The sequence below is a fragment of the Folsomia candida genome, unplaced genomic scaffold (assembly GCF_002217175.1).
Source record: "Folsomia candida strain VU population unplaced genomic scaffold, ASM221717v1 Fcan01_Sc003, whole genome shotgun sequence".
NCBI lineage: Eukaryota > Metazoa > Arthropoda > Collembola > Entomobryomorpha > Isotomidae > Folsomia > Folsomia candida.
The window spans coordinates 9,780,456-9,802,721 of NW_019091195.1; the positions used below are offsets into that span (position 1 = coordinate 9,780,456).

General features: G+C 36.8%; 2 protein-coding genes and 1 long non-coding RNA gene across 8 annotated transcripts; 1 reads left to right on the plus strand and 2 right to left on the minus strand.

Moving 5' to 3' along the window:
- The first annotated feature begins 823 nt into the window (after nucleotides 1-823).
- On the plus strand, nucleotides 824-21,998 carry LOC110846211 (dual oxidase maturation factor 1). 5 transcript variants are annotated; one of them, XM_035849513.1, is made up of 17 exons: nucleotides 824-1,035; nucleotides 9,611-9,821; nucleotides 10,086-10,143; nucleotides 14,674-14,711; nucleotides 14,777-14,873; nucleotides 14,952-15,097; nucleotides 15,167-15,285; nucleotides 16,629-16,715; nucleotides 16,866-16,990; nucleotides 17,374-17,454; nucleotides 17,528-17,660; nucleotides 17,769-17,867; nucleotides 17,939-18,031; nucleotides 20,205-20,295; nucleotides 20,365-20,475; nucleotides 20,761-21,179; nucleotides 21,286-21,998. In XM_035849513.1, the coding sequence occupies exons 2-17, from the start codon at nucleotides 9,657-9,659 to the stop codon at nucleotides 21,365-21,367; spliced, it is 1,944 nt and encodes a 647-aa protein (XP_035705406.1). In that variant the 5' UTR covers nucleotides 824-1,035; nucleotides 9,611-9,656; the 3' UTR covers nucleotides 21,368-21,998. The 5 variants fall into 5 exon arrangements, with proteins under 5 accessions (XP_035705406.1, XP_035705407.1, XP_021948568.1 ...); XM_022092876.2 differs by lacking the exon at nucleotides 824-1,035 and adding an exon at nucleotides 3,300-3,830; XM_022092878.2 differs by lacking the exon at nucleotides 824-1,035 and adding an exon at nucleotides 3,301-3,830 and having other exon boundaries at nucleotides 21,289-21,998.
- LOC118434907 lies at nucleotides 4,995-7,742 on the minus strand. Of its 2 annotated transcripts, none has more exons than XR_004834359.1 (2): nucleotides 7,429-7,742; nucleotides 4,995-5,277 (listed from the first exon to the last, which is right to left on the minus strand). It is a non-coding gene; the product is annotated as an uncharacterized LOC118434907 (long non-coding RNA). The 2 variants fall into 2 exon arrangements; XR_004834358.1 differs by lacking the exon at nucleotides 7,429-7,742 and adding an exon at nucleotides 5,343-5,452.
- Nucleotides 18,038-20,028, minus strand: LOC110846212. Its single transcript, XM_035849515.1, has 6 exons — nucleotides 19,464-20,028; nucleotides 19,234-19,398; nucleotides 19,008-19,170; nucleotides 18,779-18,935; nucleotides 18,321-18,706; nucleotides 18,038-18,239 (listed from the first exon to the last, which is right to left on the minus strand). Exons 1-6 carry the CDS (start codon nucleotides 19,890-19,892, stop codon nucleotides 18,160-18,162), a joined length of 1,380 nt encoding a protein of 459 aa, XP_035705408.1. The 5' UTR covers nucleotides 19,893-20,028; the 3' UTR covers nucleotides 18,038-18,159.
- Nucleotides 21,999-22,266: the final 268 nt, after the last annotated feature.

Genomic DNA, 22,266 nt, shown 5'->3' on the forward strand with positions numbered 1-22,266 from the left:
CATAATTAATTACGATATATTGCTTCATTCCTTGTTTATATGTTGCGTAATGAGTAAACTTACCTACGTACGCAGAGTAGGGATGCACTGGCTGGGTAGTGCAAGCGTTTGTTCAAGAAGTTATGATAACACGTACCTTTTAGTATAAAAAACATGCATTTCCGATGAATTGCTTGCTCGCATCTTCTTTCAATCACATGGCGTGAAATTATTATCTGGTTATGTTTAATCGACTGTAGCTAAATTTGTGTAACTTAATACAATAGTTATTTGGCTCCCTACTCCTTAGAGCCAGATTTAGGCATAAAAAATAGTCATATAAATATGTGGCACAAAGTGTTTATAATAATCACAAATGCAGAATTCTATTCTGCAGATGCATAAAAGTACTCCATGGATTCATTGTAAACTATATTGCAGTTGAGTAAAAAAGAAGTTGATTTACGTACGTACATATGTCCATAGGCAAATCAATGGTAAAAAACGTGGTGGCGTAAAATGGGAGTTGAGAAGGGGTGTACATCAGTAAATGTGCCCAACTGGAGATGAAAAATACAGTATAACGACATGGGAATCAGCAACTGCAAGCACAACATGAAATGCGAATGTAAAAAGTTGGCATACAAAAGGGGACCCTTGACCGCCTTCTTGGCTATGATCGTATAGTTCCCATGCATCCTGTCGCTAATTTTTTGGATTTAGTTGCACATGAGTTGAGTAAGGGACGATGTAACGAAATATAAGTCTCACCATAAGAATACATTTTCAGTAAAATTTTATACACGGAAATATTGTACTCCGTTATTTAGTGTTCATCTTCCGATCGTTCGGTAGATGATAGATTAACATCGGCTTGCCGTTTGTGGAATAAGGTTATCTGTGTCATTTACACTTGTGAAGAAAATATTTGGATAACGCCTCTGATAATGTCATCATCATGAGCGGCACGAACAGGAATGTTTCAACGACGCACGACATCAAGAGTGCAAATTCTTCTTCATTTGTGGAGTGCTGGATTTCATTTGCAGGGCAAAGGTAACGACTCTTTAATATTGACACATTGCTTCAATAAAATAACTAGTAGGTCTGACTGGTAATTGGTAAAATTAAAATAGTGCATATTCGAAATGCATTTTTTCTCATTTGAATAATCAATAAATGTAAAACTCTTGTCGAAACTCAAATGTGTTAAAGTAAAAGGTTTTACCAAGGCATGCAAATATTAATCAACCTGTGGAATATACTAGTAATGAAGAAATTTAACGTAAACATAACCCTGCTTGTGACATTGACACAAAAGTAGCATGAAAGCTAATTATGATCATTTAGTTTTTCGTTAATAGTAAGGAAAATGATAATTGGTCGTGTCGCTAACAGTCAAGTCAGCCTACATGCGTTCGTATACAGTCGCCATCATCACTTATCACGCTACATATGTACATGCTGGCACCAGGCTAATGTGCAGGTAATATTTCTTGCTATGGAGCCAGTTTGGGCGACGTGAACAAAGGCCTTGCCACTTAACAATTTACTATTTACTTAAGACCCTCTATAGTCGCAGCGTTAGTAAACATTTAGAGGCAGTTTGGTATCCTGGCCTTCGATATGCTCTTTGGTTTCTGCCAAAATTACAATAATTTGCAAAAACGTCTTCATTCATTCCGACTTTTTCTTGATCTTCACCTTAAGTGTCGCTGATGATGTGGCGCATGCCAATTTAAATAAATTATCAATACATCCAAACCACCCATCAATTAAAACGACTAGTTGAAGCGTTAATTATGTACTTAGGATTGGCCAGGCATTTCAATAACACCATAAAAACTATAACACTATAAAATTGATGTAGTGGAGATAAGTAAATACTGGGAATAATAAAAAACTGATACACACCAATCCATGGAAGCATATATCTGTGTATGTGACTTTCTACCCAAAAAATGCTTCAGATTTAAATTTATCGCCATAAATATTTGACATTTGTAAAGCACAAAATTTTGGTGTTATCCGTGGTTCATTTGTAACAAGTGGGCTAATCCTAAGCACAAATTCGTAGCATTTGTGGTTGCTTGTACGTACATATGCACCACTCGTTGTTCTAAAGGTATTTATTTTATGCAACTATTTCAATGGGTTCATTAAGAAGTGTTGACGACGATGACGACGACGACGAATATCATTATCTATGGTTTCTTTCTCACGTATTTAGTACACCCATTTAGGATTAGTCTCAACGAGTGCTAAGCTCGTCGGCGTTACTTCAACTCGAGTTATGTGAATACAAATCAGCACTCGAAGGTGGATTAATGTCCTCTGGGTAATTGGGTGACGGCATGTCTAACATGATTGCATTGCATAATTGTAACTGTTGAATCCGCTCTTTTCTAAATCACGTTTAAATTTGGGGAACAAATTGTCATCAATAATAACAAACCGCACAGGGTATTCGTATATATTTCTTCGACGTCATCGCCGTATCATAAACCTAGACTCATGTAGTAAGTATATTACTGCTGCATTTAGTAAAATTACTTTTTTATTATTGATTTTTAAAGTTAGTACGAATTATGGGTTTCATTAATTGGAGTAAACAGAATAAATCTACAAGTCATATTCATGTGACTCCAAAAAATATGGATTTAAGACGACGAAACACGGTCACTCAACAAGTTAAATTGTGTATGAAAATGGGAACCAAATTTATTGTGAAATTCAAGCACACATGTCGGCAGGCAAGTTCTGAACTGCAGCCCTCAGCACCTTTGTCGTTCGGACAAAACAAGGCAGAATAAATGGTCCCTTCGCATAGGGAGTTGGTGCGTTTCGACGTACGTATTATATGTAATTACATATACAATGCACAACATTGGCACACACGCACCTACTCGTACACGAGCTATCACTCCCCGCAATCACATTATCAAGTTTGAATTGTGGAAAAGAGACAGAAAATAAAAATGAGCCAACTTTTTTTGCCAGCCTTAACAATGAGCCAGTAAACTCAGGTTGTTGGTGGTACTTATTTGCGAATAAGACACTGTATTTGCAAAAGTCATATCAACGACCCATCGTGGCAGCAGTACTTGGTGGCCGAGTTGCATGTCTACGCTTCGTAGTCGTATGCACGGCAGTCCTTTTATTGATGGATGAGGGAGACTAAAATTCGCCATTTTACGCTACATTGCATAGCAATTCATCTCGTTACATGTCTTGTGTGATGGTGATGCTAAGCTGCTGCGAATCCAAATCAAAGACCATAATTTGTATGCGCATTATTCACTTTCGTTCGACTGCGACTGCATGTTGCACAGGGAAACTACATAATTTGACTACTTTGAGTGATATTACTTCATCACCCCACTTTGAATATCTTCTCAACAAACACTCCCTCCTCGACAGGGGTTTGTTGCCTGCGTTGGTAGCTGCCAAAGTAAATTCTTCGTTGCATGTTTTGACATTGTTGCTTATCACATTACTGGACACACATCGCTTCTTCTGGCAGAGGACATTTTAAGTGCTAATTTGGAGGAAGATATATAAAGATGTGTCAGAGAATAAATCCATATACGTAAGTTTGCGGTGTCATGAGTGCGTAGGAATTGTAAATAGATCGTGCTTGGTATGAACGTGCAATTTGTTTTAAGATTATCCAGTGTCTAGCAGTGTTTGGTGTGTGTTTTAATTTATTAATATTTATTTATTGGGATACGATCATTCTTGGAAGTGCATGTGAAGGACATGACATGAGTAGCAAGTATGGTTATCAAACCAATACATTGTTTGTGCAAATATCCGCTTTCCTGGATTGAGGATAATGCAAACGCCACCAGGTATAAATTCAAGTGATACATACATATTAGTACACAACCTAAAAACCATGTTTATGTAACTGATAAAAATCAGAATTACCTAGAAATTTAGATCATACAATTTTCGAAACCACAATCAGAATTTAAATTCATGCAAATTGTGCATGCAAATACATATTACCAAAGGCCTGGCAGAAATCCCACGAACAAACAGCATTGACAGTATCGCCCAATTGAGTATGCAATTCTGCAATCCACTTGTTTGTTTTCGTATTTGGCAATGCGATTGTGTGACCATCAGTTGACCATTGATTGTGATGCAGGGTGGAACAAAGGAAGGGAAAATATACATGATTTAGACAGTTCTGTTAATAAGAGTGGTCGAGGGCTCAGTAGTCTTCTCTGCCACATCGAGACGGTTCATTTAACAAAACAAAGCAATGGAGGAGAGGGAGAGAGTTAACTCAGGAGTTCTTCAATATTGTTAATTGCGATTGCAGAGAACAAACCCTTCCGTCAAATGCGTAATCAACTCTTGACCATAATTGCACCCTTTGTTCCTCTCAAGCAGCATCATCTCTACACTTGTTGCATCAATCGTTTCTGCTCAATTTCTAGTACAAAAGCATGCACAAATTTAATTATGAGTATGCATCACCACGCCATAAAAAGTGTCACAACAGTCTGGATCGTTTGCTATATGTATAAACCTATTAAGTAAATGTGTCGCCTACATAATCAGTCGCGATCAATAAGTTACTAGTATCATTTACGAATTTTAAACAAGTAATGCAAATCTGGAGATGGGTAGAAAAATTGGCTTCATTTATGATACTGGAGAATTTTACATTTTGTAGTTTTGGTTCGTATGTAGACAACAATTTAAATGCAAATGTCGCAATCAATCTCTCGTTGATAGCTATGCTCTGTGTGTGCGATGATTCGTATTTCTCAAGAAGAAATCCCATTAAAAACTATGCGACTAAACTTGCGCCCCACGCCCATGATGAAATTATTGTAGTGAATAAGAGAGAAGGCATTTTTAATTGATGACGATAGTAATTAAAAGAATCACTTGACGTGCTTCATTTTGGTGTAATCTAGCTCAGTCAGTTGCCTTCATTTGTAGGTACAACTATCCTCCGACCAAGATTTGAGAACATATCATCAAATGGACATGTAATGTTCTGGTTTGATGCGGATATTTGTCACGCTTTATCCTTTATTCTCAGTTCATGTACAGACCCCAAATTTTGTTCACTTGACTTGACGGTACAAATGTTGACCAATCAATTCCTTTCCCTTTTCAGGTAATACTTATTTCAGATATTGTGCAGGCCGAGAACGATTTTGTTAAATATTTTGGGCTGGCCGAATAAGGATGAATAGCTGAAAGCACTCCATAACGTATCCACACGAGTACAAGTTGTTATCAAAAGCGTAGAGACGGCGACGACACGACACGCGCCTGCAATAAAATTTATTGTCATTCTTTGCGTTAAATTTAGTATTTGTTTCGGTTTGAAGAGCTACCTTCGTTACATAATAATTGAATCAACTTCAACAAATTCGACAATACCAGTTTTTTCATAAAGGCGTAAAATGTAGAAGGTCGCTTGCTAAATATAAAGCTTATGTAACACTCATCTCGATTTGAAGTAATAAAATCTCAATAGTGAACGCATAGTCGATTTTCCACTTTATAAATGGATTATTGCAGCAGCATGAACCTGAACCACAGATTGTGGTAAACTGCAATTCTCGTATATTGCACAAAAAACTTGCAGCAATGCAATCTGATACTCTTACAGCTCAACTCTGTACAAATTGAAACAACATTTGAAGAAGGACAATTTGTTCACACGATTCATTCCATATAGATTTTATGCATTTTGTGTTCGTAAATGTTTTTTTTTACAAAATTGCGCTATGATTTATGGGATAACGCGACGACATTGATTATGGCTCTCTTTTATATGCGCACATTACTTAAAAATAGGCAATGTAGATTCCTTATCGGATCACTTGTCCCCTAAAGAAAACTCGACGTTTGCTTGAGCTACAGTAGTGTACAATTCCTAATGTATAACAGTTGACAGTAATATCTATGAAGATAAAAGTTTTCCAACGAATGACTGATTCTGACAATCACTTGTCGAAATTGAAGCTGCTGCGATAATAAATTGTGTTGCACTATTGTCATCGCAGGTCCATTTACATGCAATCGTTTAATTACTATACTTAGTTCCATTTTTAATCAACGATAACAAGGATTCGAGGATATCAAAAATATACAAATGAATAAATTACTTCAAACTTCTTGTCAGGTTCATTAATTCAGTCTTTACATACAACTTTCTATGTCTCGATTGGATTAATTGTCACTGGGCTACACGCATATATGGATTTCTTAGCTGCACTGGTTTATTTTTGATGAACCGAGTTTGATCATATAGAAAACTAAAACTACTTCCGATGGATAAATCATTGAGAACATGTTTTAAGCGATGAATTCACTACAGATAACTTTTCTAATCTTAAAATATTACCACTTACTACGAACTACCCTTCGAATAAAACGTTTTTAATAGAATATAAAAATATAAAATAAAAGTATGTATGATGTTATTATCATACCCCGGAAAAATATTTTTTTATCCTACCCTACTCATGTTGAGCTCAACACGAGTAGGGTAGGATAAAAAAATATTTTTCCGGGGTATGGTTATTATGCGGATATTACAAATATATAATGCACAAGGTTAGGAAGCCGCAATTTGTTCAAACCATATAATTTAAGCAATAAATAAATAAATATGGAATGGAGGTCTAGAAGTAGAGAAATTGATCATTGGATGATTAGCTGTGTGGCCGAGTACAAATTATATAAGTTTATTCCAGTCTATAGCATTCCATGACCACGTACGTATTTAATCTCTCGTAAGAAATAATGCACCTTCATCACTTCCTGCCTGCCCATCCCAGAGTCAAACTGGATGTGAGCGCTCTCATTGTGTCACTTACACATGTACCTTATGTACATATTTATTTTCAACCAACTAAATAAAGCCATCTTCGTTAGATGGTAAAACTGATTGGCAAATGTTGTTTATCGACGGCACGACCGATAATGATAAATTACCAGACTACTAAACTCGATCTATTTCCGTATGGGTGTGTACGTACCCTAATCTTACGGAATGTCTGCTCACAATTGATTTATATCATGATTATTAGAAATTGATCGAATAAGTATCCCGTCATTCGCCGTATGAGTCGCTATTAGATTTTTATAAATAAACCATGTTTCATTGGAAGGGTTGCTTAAACCTACACTAACAAATTCATTTACTCTCTGAGCACCCACTTGTATTTAAAATTTTAATGACTACGTACTTGTAGTTAATGCTAGGTTAGAATATCTGCATGACTATTTAAATTCTGTAGGTATGTGGAATCAGAATAATTCTAGAGCAGATAATTTGTATGCATAAAATAGCACAATCAGAATGCATTCAAAGCTGAGGAAGCGAAATGGTTTCCAATGTAAAAATAAATTTGTGCATTCATATATCAGCGAATGAATGAATCAATATCACCAAATTGGCAGTGGCAGTACCTGAGGGCAGTTTTTGCCAAAGGAGGAAGGAAGGACGGAAGGAAGAGTGAGGAAATGAATCTCGGAAGACCGATGACCCGGGATCGAATCTCGAAGGAGATTCAAGGGCAACTGGTACTTCGTGTCTGCTTCTTTGTGGAAGGGTTGCTGACTGAGTTTTGTCGATGCGATTAGTAGACGAGATTCAATATCCAGATGAACCATCACCAGTAATCCAGACCTAGCTGATCATTGCTTTGCATTGTACTGCATCCCTTTATGAATACGAAATGTGTTGCTATTGCTGAGCTGCCTGTTGCTTGGGCAGAATGGATTTAGAGAAGTAGCTGATGCAGCGTGAATGCATGGGTAGAAAATCATAAGATTATAGGCATAAGGTATGCGAGACCTTGGTCATGCTGATGAGAGAATTTGAGGTGGCTGTTTTTGAGGGTCACTATTACCAAATGACTTTAGCGAGTCGCTCGTCACAATACTCAGTTCCTCATCAGACTTTGTGCAATAGCACCGGATATTTCTGCAACGCCAAAGGAAACACATCAACACGTTGCTTCGTTGTGAAATAAGTTTTTGGAGAGTGAACTTGTGAATTGTGTTTGCAATATTGCATGTGTCCAAGTTTTCAATTAAAGAGCTAGTCTCCCACTTGTGCGGTGCCCCATTAAAAATAATCCGTAAGTGTTCAACCGGTGTGTGAATAATGCTAACAAATTGCTTGGTTAACCGGCATTTTATAACTTTATTACGCTTCACCTTACAAATTAGAACCAGTGATGTATGGCTAATATTTTGTATCTGAAAGTGTTAAAGATATTGTTACTACATATGTTTCATACAAACTCGGACGCGTCATGAAACAAAGAAATAATTGCATGCAGTTGGATTGTTCCTTTCTTGTAAACTGAACTTTGTCCACGTGCGTGCGAGTATTTTCATGAGAGAGTTTGTCACAATAAACTCGGACACAATCTCAAAATTGTAAAGCAAAATGAGTCACACAGATTGTGCCACATTCACATGTCACACATTAAGGTGTACGTATGTACACCTTAATTTGTACAACCATTGCCACCTGATTGATTTGAGATTTCGTACACCTCCTTTAGAAAATCAACTGTAGTGCATATGCAACCGTAAAAACCAGCAGTGGATAACATGTACAAATATTAGTGAGACAAAGATAGAGAATTTATCACAGGATTTTCATTTCAAATAGATCTGAAGGATAAAAGCACTCTCATCTCACGTGTATTAATATTTTAACGAGAATAATAAGGATTCTCGTGGATTTCAATAGAGACTTATGTACGTATGTACACTCAGAGGGTATTCATGTGAGAACAATTTCTTGGCATGGCACACCGACCACCAAGGTCCTCCTATTCCTTCCCTTCAATGAAATGTTTCCAACCAAGTAAAACATCGTCAATATGATACGTAATTTTCAAGTACTTGCTCATCACACGAGTCGTAGACATCATGCAACAACATTTGTCACTCAAGTACCGAGTGTGCTTTGTAATTATGCACAATCCGTTAGACAACGACGACAGGGATGAAGAACGAGCCAACGAACATCCTTCCATGCCTGGGTTGAGATGAAGAGAATTTTTGAATGAGTGGAAACAGTTGCTTTTCGTATTATTCGCATTTAAGTGTTGCATCATAACTAATTCACTTTCCCTAACATTTGGTAAACAAACCTCCACTCCACATACTTACATGAAGACGAAGGCAAAACCATGCAGAATCAAGGGGTAGGTTTATGTAGCTTGATGCAGCAGCAAACCGTCCCCATTTTGCACACTTGCATTTAATTAATCAACCAGTCAATTCTGTGAATTATGTTTTAAGGTGAGCCTTAAGTGGTCTTTCCCACACGATGCATTTTGTTGTGCCATAATGTCGTGCTATTAAGGGTAATTTATCAACGTGCTATACATAAGTACTCACTCAGGCGCAGGCATTTTCAATAACAGTTGGCAATCCCTCCCTTTATTCGAGCAATGAATCAGAATTATTATTGATGGGTATTGGCAATTTCTACAAACAGGATGCTCAGTTGTTTTTTACAGTACTCGAAGTAATCGCACTATTCCAAAAAAGAAATAAAAACTAAAAATTCGCAAATCATGGTCAGTAGTTTTTTAAACAAAGTGTTGAAAATCTGGGTATTTCTCAGGTGAGGGCGGTCGTTGGACACTTTGGTGGTGGGAAGCTGCCCCAGGATGCGTGGGTGGTTCGACGCATTTCGCAACGACGGCGGACCGACGCTGTACAGTTACAGCAATCGGACCCCAGTGACCGGCGATGTTCCGACCATCAGCCTCTACGTCCTTTTCTTCACGCTATTCATCGCCTTCGTCATCATCTTCCCTGGAGTTCGGAAAGAGGTACGTTGAGATTTTTTGTGCCTTTGCACGCTACGTACATACACAAGTACTTCTGTACGTACACATTGATGTACACAAGCACGTACATAAGTAACATGTTTCCGGCCGTTTTTTATCTCGACAATTTGTGAAACTTGCCACGCGGAACAAATATTCACGAAAACTATAATGACATGAGACAACTTTTTTCTTTGAATGTCTTATTTTTATATGCGTTACCTTGTGCGTTCTTTGATTCACTGATATTTTATGGGCAATTTACAGAGATTCACAACCTTCACCGTCACAACCTTGAGTCTTTTCGTTGGATCGGCTATTCTTGGTAAGTATAGAATTTTTTCACTATTTAATACGCTAGTATTTTCACCCTACTAAAAGCTCTCATAGACCTTCGGTTGAAATTCATATTTTAATTAAATATGTAGCATGAAAAATTGAGGCTTGGAGCATACATACCTGTTTCAAGCATATTTTGAATGAACTCTATATGTTCACTAAACTCAACATAAAATAAGTATATATCAAACTGCAAATAATGTTCATTGCAAATCTTATTCCAAATTTGAGAAACCACTCATGATTCCTTCCTTAAAAATTCCATCCAACAATTACATACCCTCTCAAGCCATAAGTACTTTATTGATTTTATTTTGAGGAGTACATAGATAGTTGAACTTTTGCCAAGATTTTATGGGGAAATGGGGAAATCCAGATATTTGTTTTGCTAAAAAAAATGTATCTACACACAATAAACGAGAATCTATGTAAATCGACAAGGAAAGACAATACGTTTTCAAGACTAGTTATAGATTGATGCGCATAACATGTGTATGATTATGTAGCACAGGAGGATCATACGCTCATTAACAGGAGGCAAAGCTAACGAATGAAGATGAAATTTCAGTATTGCACAAGTGCAAGGGCAACGCAACGAAATGAAACGAGATAAAAAACAACAAAGACTTATGCACATTGAATTTCTCGATTATTCAAACATTGAAAAATACCATCGCCAAACTTTTATTTTGTGTGCAATTACTTGATCTATGGTATACAAATACGCTACACATCTCAATTTGTTTGTCCTTACGTACAAATTATTTTCATAACTTATTAGAACTATATTTGGCAGATTGTCCCATTTAATTAGTTCTCATTATTGCTGAATTTGCAAAAGCATCTTATCTGCGCAAATGTTGGGCTGGCGTTAATATCTAGTGAAAAACATTTGTCAACTCAATATTTTCGCGAATTGAAGCGATAATTGCAGATGAGCTACTTTGGTGTGTTATTAAATATGATGATGGTGGTAGGCATATAGTAAACGACGTGTGGCAATGTATGCATTACAAATGTGAACGACACAATCAGAGGATAAGGAAGTAAGTGATGATTGGAGATGCTGCTCTACGTTTGAGAAGAGTGGTTCTTATTGGTGATGATGATTTCATTCTGCTAATATTTAGGCCATGACCTATTTTACCTGATCACGTTAAGCTTCAAGGTTCTTCCTACATTATCACATGTATTCCAAAGATTACCAAACTTTTTGTCTTCACTTTCTTTCATGTCACGTAACAGGTTGGGACTGTCTCTGTGTCGCCAAATTCATCTGAACAAAGTAAATATGTACGTGCAGCATTGTTCCACCTACAATACGACCAGACACAACTAAAAAAAACTACAGGCCAACAATAGCATGTTAACAATGGTATATTTTTAGTCACTGTAAACGGACAAGGAACTTCTCTGTTTCATTCATCAGGTCAGAAATAGTGAATGATAGTTATGTACGTACGTACACAGAGTTAATTTTTATAGCAGACTCATTGTAAGAGCAATTTTAAGCTGTTTGTACATTTTCAAAATTACTAAGACCTTGCTGGTTCTTTACTTGGCTAATCTCACCTAGCGAATGCCGCACACAGCAAAAAAAAAGAATGCACTATAAAATAACACACCTTCCACAAACAAATCCGCCAAAATATATGATTCTTCTTTTGTAATGGTTTGTTGAGTTTGATGAACACATTATTTTATCATAGAATATGATTGCGAAAAAGGTGAATTACGCGTTGACAAGGAGAACCTCCCATTTTGTCGTTTATGCAACATAAACTGTAATTTAGTACGAACACTAAATAGCGATTATTTTAGTATCGGATGAGCACAGTGAACGGTTATATGTTTTGTCATTTAATGTTTTTCATTAGACACTTTAGATACATACATAACTCGTGGTCGTATTTAATGTGCAAGTATTTAATGCACTAATTTAGTGTGCAAATAATTAAACTTAAGAGCTTTGAATTATTTATAGTTTCATTGCAACATTCATTAACAACTAAAATTACAATTAATTGCACATATGCACACACGACTAGGGAACCACACACGAAGGGTGTAAAAGGGTGTCTCGAGTGTGATCAAATGTTTGACATTATTGATTCTGCATTACGCAGAGAATGCACCAAGCAACTTTTTTTAAGAACGGAAAGCAGATGAGGACAATAGTGTGTCAAGGTGGTGCATATACATATACATACATGCATACGTACATATGTACGCACGTATATTGCTTCTAAGGAAATCTTGTTCTCTATTCATGAGAGCAATAATTTGTCTTTGTTTCTTTTCTCCATTATCATGTCGTCCAACTAGTTCCAACTGCTGCAGAATATTTCAAATGGATTCAACCAAGCTTATTCAAAGTTGTTGGCAAAATTAAATGGTGACTTATTTCTCCTTAATACAATAGTTGTGCAACCAAACATATATCCCCAGGGTCTTAACTTGACTCGAGTTAAATTCAAATTGCACAATAATACTTTGTCCTACCTTCAATTTAAAAGGAAGGATTCTCCTCTAAATGACACAATTAGGCATATGTATGAATCTGGTTGGGAGACTGTTGACCATCTTTCAAAGGGATGCTGCTCGACGCGAGCGAGTACAGATAAGTCTGTATTAGGCTGAATTGGTTGGCGATCATAAAATACAAAGAAACAATTTTCGGTATCCTTTAAATAAACCTTTTCAATCTGTCAATTTTGACAGCATCAATTGCGATTATTTGCCAATTATGGCATTGCATTTTTAAATATTGCACAATGTACTGCTCAGACACTAAACATGACTAATTATTCAACTCATCCTTAGCCAGAAAATGCACACAGCAACGTATTTGAACAACTAAATATTTGAAGAGTAAATAAAGTTTAAGGCCATTCGACTTATTATCTATTCTTATTATTATTAAGAATTCATATATACGTATGTATGTATACACCTGTTATTGCACATCTTCCCAACATTACATTACTACTACTAATTTAGCTAACCACCTTAAATCATCTCAAAATCATTGAATATAAATATCATCTAAATGTTCTTGCACGAATTACGATTATTGCGAGCTTAAACGTAATTTTTGATGTGATGCGGTCAGCGAAGGTCAAATTTTGTGCGGTTCGTCAAAACTGAAGCAAATTAGAAAATGAATAATGTTGTCGGAAGTGGGATATGTGTCTGCATTAGTAATTGGATGATTTAATAATCCCACTAATCAACAATGGACGAGCCCATTAGCCTCCAGTTTATCTCAAAGACAATTGGCATATGTAGTGGTGATGATGATCGCACTTCCGCACTTCCTGCCTCGCTCCCACACACAGCTCGTTGTTAGCGATTAGAATGTGATCAATGTGATGTGTATTACTTCCTAAATCGAAGGTAGTTTAAGGTCAGGCGTTACATTAACCTTCGATCTTAAACAGCGACCAACTACTATAAGATTCACTACTTATGTATTAGTCACTGCATACATGCATATGTATATTAAAGCTTTGTTAGTCAAAAACGTTAGGTAAACATGACTGGATAACTAAAAGTAAGACCATAACGAATTCATGTTGCTCCCCAATTGATTTCAGACATCAATTAGTTTCTATAATAGATTCCCTTCCGTTTCCTGTTACACACGACTCTGGATCAGAGAAAATAACACTGTTAAAATGCAAATGTGTACGTATGCGTGTAATTTCTATCCAAATGAGGCATATAAATACTTATAAATTGTGTAGTTAGTGTAGTTACATAGTTCTCACTGTTTATTATATATATTTAATGAGCCGAGTATGCCATTATACACGTGTATGCAACAGCCTTGGGTCCTATATTCGAATACGCTGCCACACTACCAATTCCTCGAGCAACTTCAAATAAGTCTTTTAGTAATCTTGTTGCTGCACAAACTGCATTGTATGCACACCATGAAAACGAAATGCACAAAGCTACTTATGCATAATGCGAATAGATTGCACAACACGACGGCTGATGAGAAATAATGACTCGTGCATGTAGCTCATTTCTGAAATTGTAGAACAAAGGCTGGATGGTTCACAAAGGGCTAAACACGCTTTTTAAACTTCAATTTCAATTCAATCTATAAGGAATTTATAGAGCAGAGCCAGCGTCAGTGCGAAGTGAGTTGCACAGATCGTCGTCACTCGGTTGACAGAGCTTGCTTATTAAAGTATGCCCAATGCAAGTGCAGAAAAATAATTTACGTTACGTAATTCATCGCTTAATCGAGCTTCAATCGCAGCACTAGATCGGATGGTTGGTCTGGTGCACTTAGAATTTAGGGCCAATCGCACATTATTTATTATATGCTTCATCAGCTTGTCGTATTCATTGACAAGTATGTTTTGCATTTGAAGTTGCGCAATCTGCCGAGATCAGGGTTATGATTTTTATTTTTATTTTGCAAACTGATGGATTTTCGGGATTTGTATGTGTGAAAAGAGTAAACTAGAAAACATTATATGCTGAATATATGATTTTTTTACAGTGAGCAAGTATGGTTCAGCGTGGCATGTGGCTGACACGGTAAGTATTTAAGAAATTGACCATTTAACACTGATTTCGTACTACAATTTTCTCGTTGTTTACAGTCCATAATGAGCTATTATAGAGCTTTCTCACGAGAGAAACTCGCCGCAGATATTGGGGTCCATATCGGTTTAATGCATTTCAACGTAACACTTCAAGGTGAGGAATTGTTTCAGCGGACATCGAACCGGCATGCAAGTGAATATTACAGGATTGATGAAAAAATGATTCTTGCAGATATATATTTATCCGGCACTGTGTTATCCTCCCTCAATTTGAACGATTCGCTAGTAAATACTGGGCTGCTGGAGGACATTGATTACAATGAGAGATTCCATTGGGAGTCTGCTACGGAAATTCAGGAAGAATTTCGCGAAGCGTTGGTAAGAATTTGTAAATTAGATCTGGAGATTGTCTGGTAGTGCGTTGACTGGAATTACTGGTTTCTACAGATCAAAGGGTTGCCATATCCCATTCTCACCGTGGTTGAGTACTTCAGCATGGATGAAGAAGGGTTTTGTTGGGGAAGGTCATATCGCCAAGCTGGATACTATGCATCCATCCTTCTATGGTAATGAATACTTTTTCTAAGACTGATTTTGTGATTTTTTTACTGCCTCTTAAATCTGTTTGAAATAACGGTTTTCACGACTAATTTTGGAAAATTGATTAACTTCATGAAAGCTGAAATTGTTTATGCATGCATATTATGCACCGGCTAAAATAACTCATTTTACATTCGAGCATAATAATTATTATGTTTAAGCCATGCCGCAAACCAAATACATAAAATTGCAGCTTTTGTTACCCCTGTAATTTATTCATGTATCATTTGTCAATTGTTCACACTTGCACGGACAAGAGCAAGAAAAGATATCGGTGCTGCCAGACCTTGCAATTTTTATTCTTGCAACTCCTAGTGTTTTATTTGTTAGTCGAGTCTTTTGTTGCCAACTTTAATCATTCTGCTATAGCTGGCGCAAGAATTATATAGTTGGTACAATCAGTTACAGTTGAATGTGTATTATAAAATAATGGAAAATCCTCCAAATTTTATGCATGATGGATCTGACAGGGAACATTTTTCCTTGCAAAAAACAAAATCGCAAAATTTTGGCAAGCAGAGCAATCTTATTATTTCAGCCATCCAATTTAGGATACCTTCGCACTCACATTCATCTATGCAATGAATACGACAATGACAATTTAACGCTATGTTGTATGTCTGCTGGCCCCGATATATATTAAAAGATCTATGGTTGGCCCTTTTATTCTCAATCATTAACTAACATACGAGCTTGTGATGAGATTGCAAATTTTTCAGGCTTTATGAAGTCGTCATGTCCGTCTGCGAAAACTTATTGCGATAACTCCCGTAAAACTTATCCGATCAACTTGAAATTTTGTACAAATGTGCAAATTATACATACGTGTACTTTGATGATGAATTATTTTTCAGAACTTTTTTTATTACACCAATTATGTCATACGCATGCTCAACAAGATGACAACCCACACAAAATGGGGAAAAATTGCTAAAATTTTGCATGTTGTAATTTTGCCTGCTGGATATGTCGGGAAATTAATTAATCAAAGTTTTTTAATCTATTTGTTATGAGTGCCAAGGGATAGAAAAAGGCTCGGGCTATATCAAGCTTGCATTGCAGGTTTTGTTAAGAATGAAGTGTATGCTCAATTAACAAGATTTTGCCGTAAATCCTCTTTAGAGTGGAAGGACTTTCTGTCAGTCGTTATATTCTGAGAATTTAAATACCTCATTTTAATCTGTCATCATTAGCTAACAAAAGATTTAGTATTTGGGAATAACCTCCCTGATGACGCAATCTAAAAAACGGAATGACTAATGCATTATTGAAGTGTTGATCACGGATGTGGTTCTTGTTTTTTGTCCAGGGCATCGTTTGCATCATGGTGCCTCATGAACCTCCTTCTCGTCGTCGTCCCACGCTATGGTGCTTACCAAATGATTGTCACAGGGGCGTAAGTCTACTAAATTTTTCTAAATAGTTTACGTATTACTTATCTCAGATGTATATTCGGGATATGGATATGTACATGTCCATACATATTTCACTACATTCGAGGCTTAATGCTAATCTAATTGTTACTTTTTGTTATGCACCTCTCAAGTCTCATGATCACGACCAATGTTCTCTACTATCTTCTCATCCCCAGCACGAGACTCATGATTAGATTTGAAGATAATTTCCTCATGTTCAAATTTGGATGGTGTTACTGGCTCTGCTTTTCTGCTGGTAAGGATTTCTAACATTTACATAATCCAGTTCCATTTATTATGGATGACATAATTTCTAATTTGGGATTTGATGACTGCAACCTAAAGTGAGATGTGCATTTCTTAGTAACCCAAAATATGCATGTCTAGTGTGAATTGTTACACCTGATATTAGTCCAGCATTGGTACAAATGAATCATTCAGCTTTTAAGCTATTGTTTGGCTTATCTCACCAGGAAGAGTAGTCTACAGTGTTGTCATTCATATTGTAAGTCTGCTTAGCCTAAATAGCTGACATCAAGGTCATATAGTTGATGTGTGTACAGATCAAGTCAAAATTAAAAAAAATATGCTTCTTACAACCATTTCAAAAATCTTTACGCTATTGATGTTATTTTTCAGGTATTCTATGTGTTGCTTTTGGTGCAGTTATTTCTATAGTGGATTTAATGTATCCGCACAAGTTTTCAACAATATTGGAAGGTATTCCTATAGCATTCCTTAAATTGTTATGAGACGGATCTTCATAATGTATTTTTATGCTATGAATAAATAGTGGATTACGGAACGCCATTCGATCGGCACATAATCATTGAAGAAAGTCATTACACAAAAAGAAATAAAAGAGGAAGTGGTAAGCGTTCCTTGGAGGATCCCGAGCCAATGGGACTAGGCAGAAAAATTCTGAGGTAGCAAACCTTTAAAATAAATTTGGAATTGTCTTTTTATGCATGCATACCATTTACAAATTTAAATTTATAATTTTTTATAAATACTTTATTCTACATTGTACATAGAACGCTTTCAATGCGAGGGGATAAATCAGATGACTTAAGACTACCGCATGGTGTGCTCAACTCAGGTTTCGAAATGGACCCTCCCAAATCACCCTGGAGGTAAGATGCTGTGAATTATTGAGCCTCCACGTATCGTTAAATTCTAATTGCGAGGGACTTTGAACTTGAAGGTATCCTCATCACATGATGAACCGCCCAGACGGAACTCCTCTTAGACCTGCGCTACACAATGCTTTTGCAAAAAATCCGGCCTTGGTAGACCGGTGAGTATTTATTTAGTTCAAAGTCCATTTATTTCTAACTAAATCAATCAATCTTTCGATACAAATCACTAACTGAAATGATCAAACTTAAAAATACTTGAATATAATAATACTCAGTCCAAGTACTCCTACTCGTTTTCTGCAGACTCATCATCATCTTCTTCCACGACATCATCATCCGAGATGTCCAAAGAATGCGAAATAATATCTGGAATTAACAATTCGTACCATTTGTAATAGTGTTATACCACAATCATGCAAATTATTAGTTTAATTGGCAAGTTCATACCTAAAAATGCAATGCTTTTGGAACTTCCGTCTTCTGGTTCAAACCCATACCTGTCCTTGAATTCAAATCGAAACTTGAGATCTTCGTCAACTCCAGGGAATGTGGCGTCCACAATGTGGAGGTCCATTGCTTCGGCAGAGAATTCCAACCACCGTCTGGTTTTAGGATCTAAGATGTCCATACATTCTCGGACGACATCATTGAGATATTCTCCCTTGTCGTGGAGGAGCCGGACACACTCTTCTGGGTGTATAGTTCCCAACGCTTTAATTAGAAGTTTCAAGTACCACTTGATCTTCTTGGCAGCAAGTTCCGATTTTGCGAAAATTCCGAGTGGTATTGATCCATTAGTACGAGGGCTGAGATTGTGTTTCTTAACAAACAATCTACATGCATAAACAAATGATAAGCAACAAATTTATAAATATGAATGATAGCTATAAAATAATAGGACAAACCGGAAACTACAACCATCGTCATCGTCTGTCATAATCGTGTCATAAATTTGTTGGGCGGCTTCATTCACATCATCCTTTTGGGTGAAACAGACTGACGTTCCCATCAAAATTCCGGTGGGAGTTTCCCACAAACTGAGGTAGAGTTTCCAATATCCAACTACAATTAATATTATGCGAATGTGAGACATGCATGTTTTACTGTGAAAAGTTAGACTGTAAAATTACTCACATGTACTTTCACCGTCCTTCACACTTCGCCACTTCATCGTCATCTTCTTGCCTTTTTCCTTCAGCCAAAAAAATCTTGGACGCTCATTCCTTGACGTTTGTGTTGGAGGAGGAACGAAAAGGAGTTGTGAAGCATTTCGGCGATTTCGATCCCAGAACCATCTCTGGAAATAGAATTTATTATTATTAAAAATTATTAGTTTTAAATGGTAGAATAAATAACTTACATTTATCTGTTTTCGCGTCAACCCCGTTTCCTCAACGAGACGAGTCCTCACAACATCGGATGGATCCGTATTCTCTTGAAACGCATTCTCCAAAAACGTCACTTGTTCTGGAGAAAACATAACCCTTCCACGACGAACAGTGTTCCTTGTCTGTGTAAACCAGTTCTATAATACAGGAACAAATCACTAAATTACGCATTCATTAGTTTAAGTAATATTAATAAACTTACTTTGATTTGAGTTGGACTTTTGTTTAGGAGACGGGCGATCTCGTTCCGTTTTTGCAGAGTTGGATTAGAGTTGGTGGCGAACGCAACCTCCAGAATCTTCTTGTCTCCCTCACTATAATGCGCCCGACTTTTTACTGATGCTCGACCTTTTTTTGGCACTATCTTTGGAGAACGACGTGGGACTGACGTCGTCCTTCGAGCCCGCACGTTCTTCTCCCCGTTCTCGTCCATATCTTGGCCTCGTGTTCTTTGTCGACTTAGTCGCGGCTGCTTTAGTGGGGGCTCGTCATCTGATGACGTTAATTCATCTTCTTCCTCCTCCTTCTCACTTAATTCAGTGAGAATTTTCCGTATCGCAGAACCAACTTTTTCTTTCACGGCCCTTGGAGGATTTATCTTCCTGTTGGAGGTCACCTTATACGGCAGCATAGTTGAGAACGAGGGATGACGTATCACAATAGGGGAAGAATTTTTATTATTTTTTATGAGCACCAAAGTAAATTCGGGAGTTTCGTCACAAAAAATGTCTAAGTGGTCAGGTGCTCTGAATAATTATGCTGGTAGCAATAAGCAAGGATGTCTGTTTGCTTCCCACTCTACGCGAGTTGCATTTCTGTTTGTGGTGAACAGGACAAAACCTGGTTTGAGCCTGGAAAGAGGGATAGATAAAGTGAAATATAAATAAATGTTCAATTTTTAATCTATGATTGAGTCAGAATCAGTTTTTAACTATTTTTTCAGTGCCTTGGTCAGGTTGGCCGCACCTACGCCAACAAAATCGCCAAAATCCGTCAGTTTCCGAAGACAGAGTCGGCTCACAGAAACATTTCAAGTAAAGAATCATCCAATAAAGTCAATGAAACAAGTGCTCATTTCTCGGTCATTCTTTATTGCATTTTAGGTCGACCCCATGAGATTAAGACGAAGCGAGTCCAATGACTCTGCAGGCTCAGGAAGTACAAGTTCCTCTGGAATTGGAGTTGACCACCACAAAGAACCTCAAAAGTTTCAGGCAAAGTCTAATAATAATATTTTTATCACTTTTTGTACTGAATTGCTCTTTAGCCTTAATTACACGACAATATCTTAAAAATTACTGCTAATTTCGTATAACAACATTTCTTATACTAATTTTACCAATATCAAGCTCTGCTTAACGCTGACTTTGCATTTTATTAATTCTTATCCTAACCAGACTAACTCCAATACTCATCCTGAGCCTGAGACATGACCTCAAAAATGATGGTGTTCCTCTATGTCCAAGTTACATACTAATTTCATATCCACACGAATACAGACTCAAACGAGGCCCGTGGATATCAAACGGACAGACTCTGCTTCGTCCATCTCCAGTTTTGGGCTAGGCCTGCTTAGTAGAACTCATTCGAGACACGAAGTTTTAAATAATCCTCATATCGCCATAAGTCCGCAATTGTCAGGACAGAAGATTCAAATAGACTCCTCGCATTTACCCTTAAGTCGCATAACTTACAAACAGAACAAGCAAACAATTGGGCTGCTTCCGAGAGCTTCACTGGAAAGGAAGAACAGTGACGCTGAGGAGGATTTACAGAACTCGCCTCCTTCTGCCAATAATCGTCGTGATTCGAATAATTCAGACAAGAGTAGATCCGCCTCCAGTGGATTCAGTTCAACGGGATTTGACATTCGACAGCAAAAACGACCTGGGCCGGATGGTCACGAGATGGAAGACAGGTGAGAAATTAAAGGGTTTTTCTGCGGTTTCTCATTTTTAAAGTCTGTCATAATTAAATAATGCATAATAATTATAGTTTATGACTAATTGATTGTTTTTATTTAGCAGGCGTGGGTCTAACGAAAGCAGTGGGAGCAGTAATCATATCCCGAGCCTTAAGATGGCCTTAAGAGAGCCAGACTGGTGAAAAAGTTGGCAGTGTCCAGTGCAAATTAGCGACGAAAACGAAAGACTGGAAAACCGTTGTCACTCAGCGTTTTTAACTGTGATCGATTTAGTTATAATTTTACGTTTAATTTTAAAACGAAACAATGCAACTAACGTAAACCATATTCCGACTATTGTATTTTTAGTACCAGTACTATTCTCGTATGCCATATAAATATTTGTTTTAAATAGTTTCAAAGTGAAATTGTGAGCATTTTGTAATTTGATTCGTAATTTACGAAGGAAGCCACAAGAACAGTTGAGTAGCCAAAGCATTATTATTAAGTTGTAAATGATTGACTGAATTTCTGTCGCCCGCAATATCGCAATTTTATCAAGTATTCTGCTGTTTTTCGTAAATAAGATGTATAATACGCGCAAATTGAATGTTATTTACAGGAATATTTATCTGTGTATTTTATTCATTATATATTTTATTTAAATGTGGATGCGAAACATCAATCATTATGAAACGTTTCCATTTTTATGGGGTTTATTATTTTTAATTCCATAATAATGTTACAAACTGTTTTTACACGAATGCTTTTATTCATCCGGTTTTTATAAATACTTTAAATTATGACATGAAATATATGCAAAAAAAATCAAAATACCTGAATATTGAAACTTGGCATTATTTATTTTCACCATTTTCCAGAACCTTCAAAATGAACGCATTGCGACACAATCTTACACACACAATATTGTTGTTGTGAAATGTTAGCCAAAAAAAAGAAATTACAATTGAAATTTCACTTTCATTCATTGCATAACATTTCAATTTAGCCATGAGCCAGTACTTTATTTGGATCAAGTAGTATATATCAAAGCGAGGTAACTTTTCAACAGTTTTTACTCATGCTCAGAAAATCCTATAAG

Bases quoted from the DNA above. Each gene is read 5' to 3' on its own strand.
- LOC110846212 (XM_035849515.1), bottom strand. From the start codon at position 19,892: ATGCTGCCGTATAAGGTGACCTCCAACAGGAAGATAAATCCTCCAAGG. The intron at 18,936-19,007 runs GTGAGTAATTTT...TATTAATTGTAG, and splicing joins GAAGGACGGTGAAAGTACAT to TTGGATATTGGAAACTCTAC. The intron at 18,707-18,778 runs GTTTGTCCTATT...TTATGCATGTAG, and splicing joins GACGATGGTTGTAGTTTCCG to ATTGTTTGTTAAGAAACACA.
- LOC110846211 (XM_035849513.1), top strand. From the start codon at position 9,657: ATGCGTGGGTGGTTCGACGCATTTCGCAACGACGGCGGACCGACGCTG. The intron at 15,098-15,166 runs GTAAGAATTTGT...TGGTTTCTACAG, and splicing joins AAGAATTTCGCGAAGCGTTG to ATCAAAGGGTTGCCATATCC. The intron at 18,032-20,204 runs GTGAGTATTTAT...CTATTTTTTCAG, and splicing joins AATCCGGCCTTGGTAGACCG to TGCCTTGGTCAGGTTGGCCG.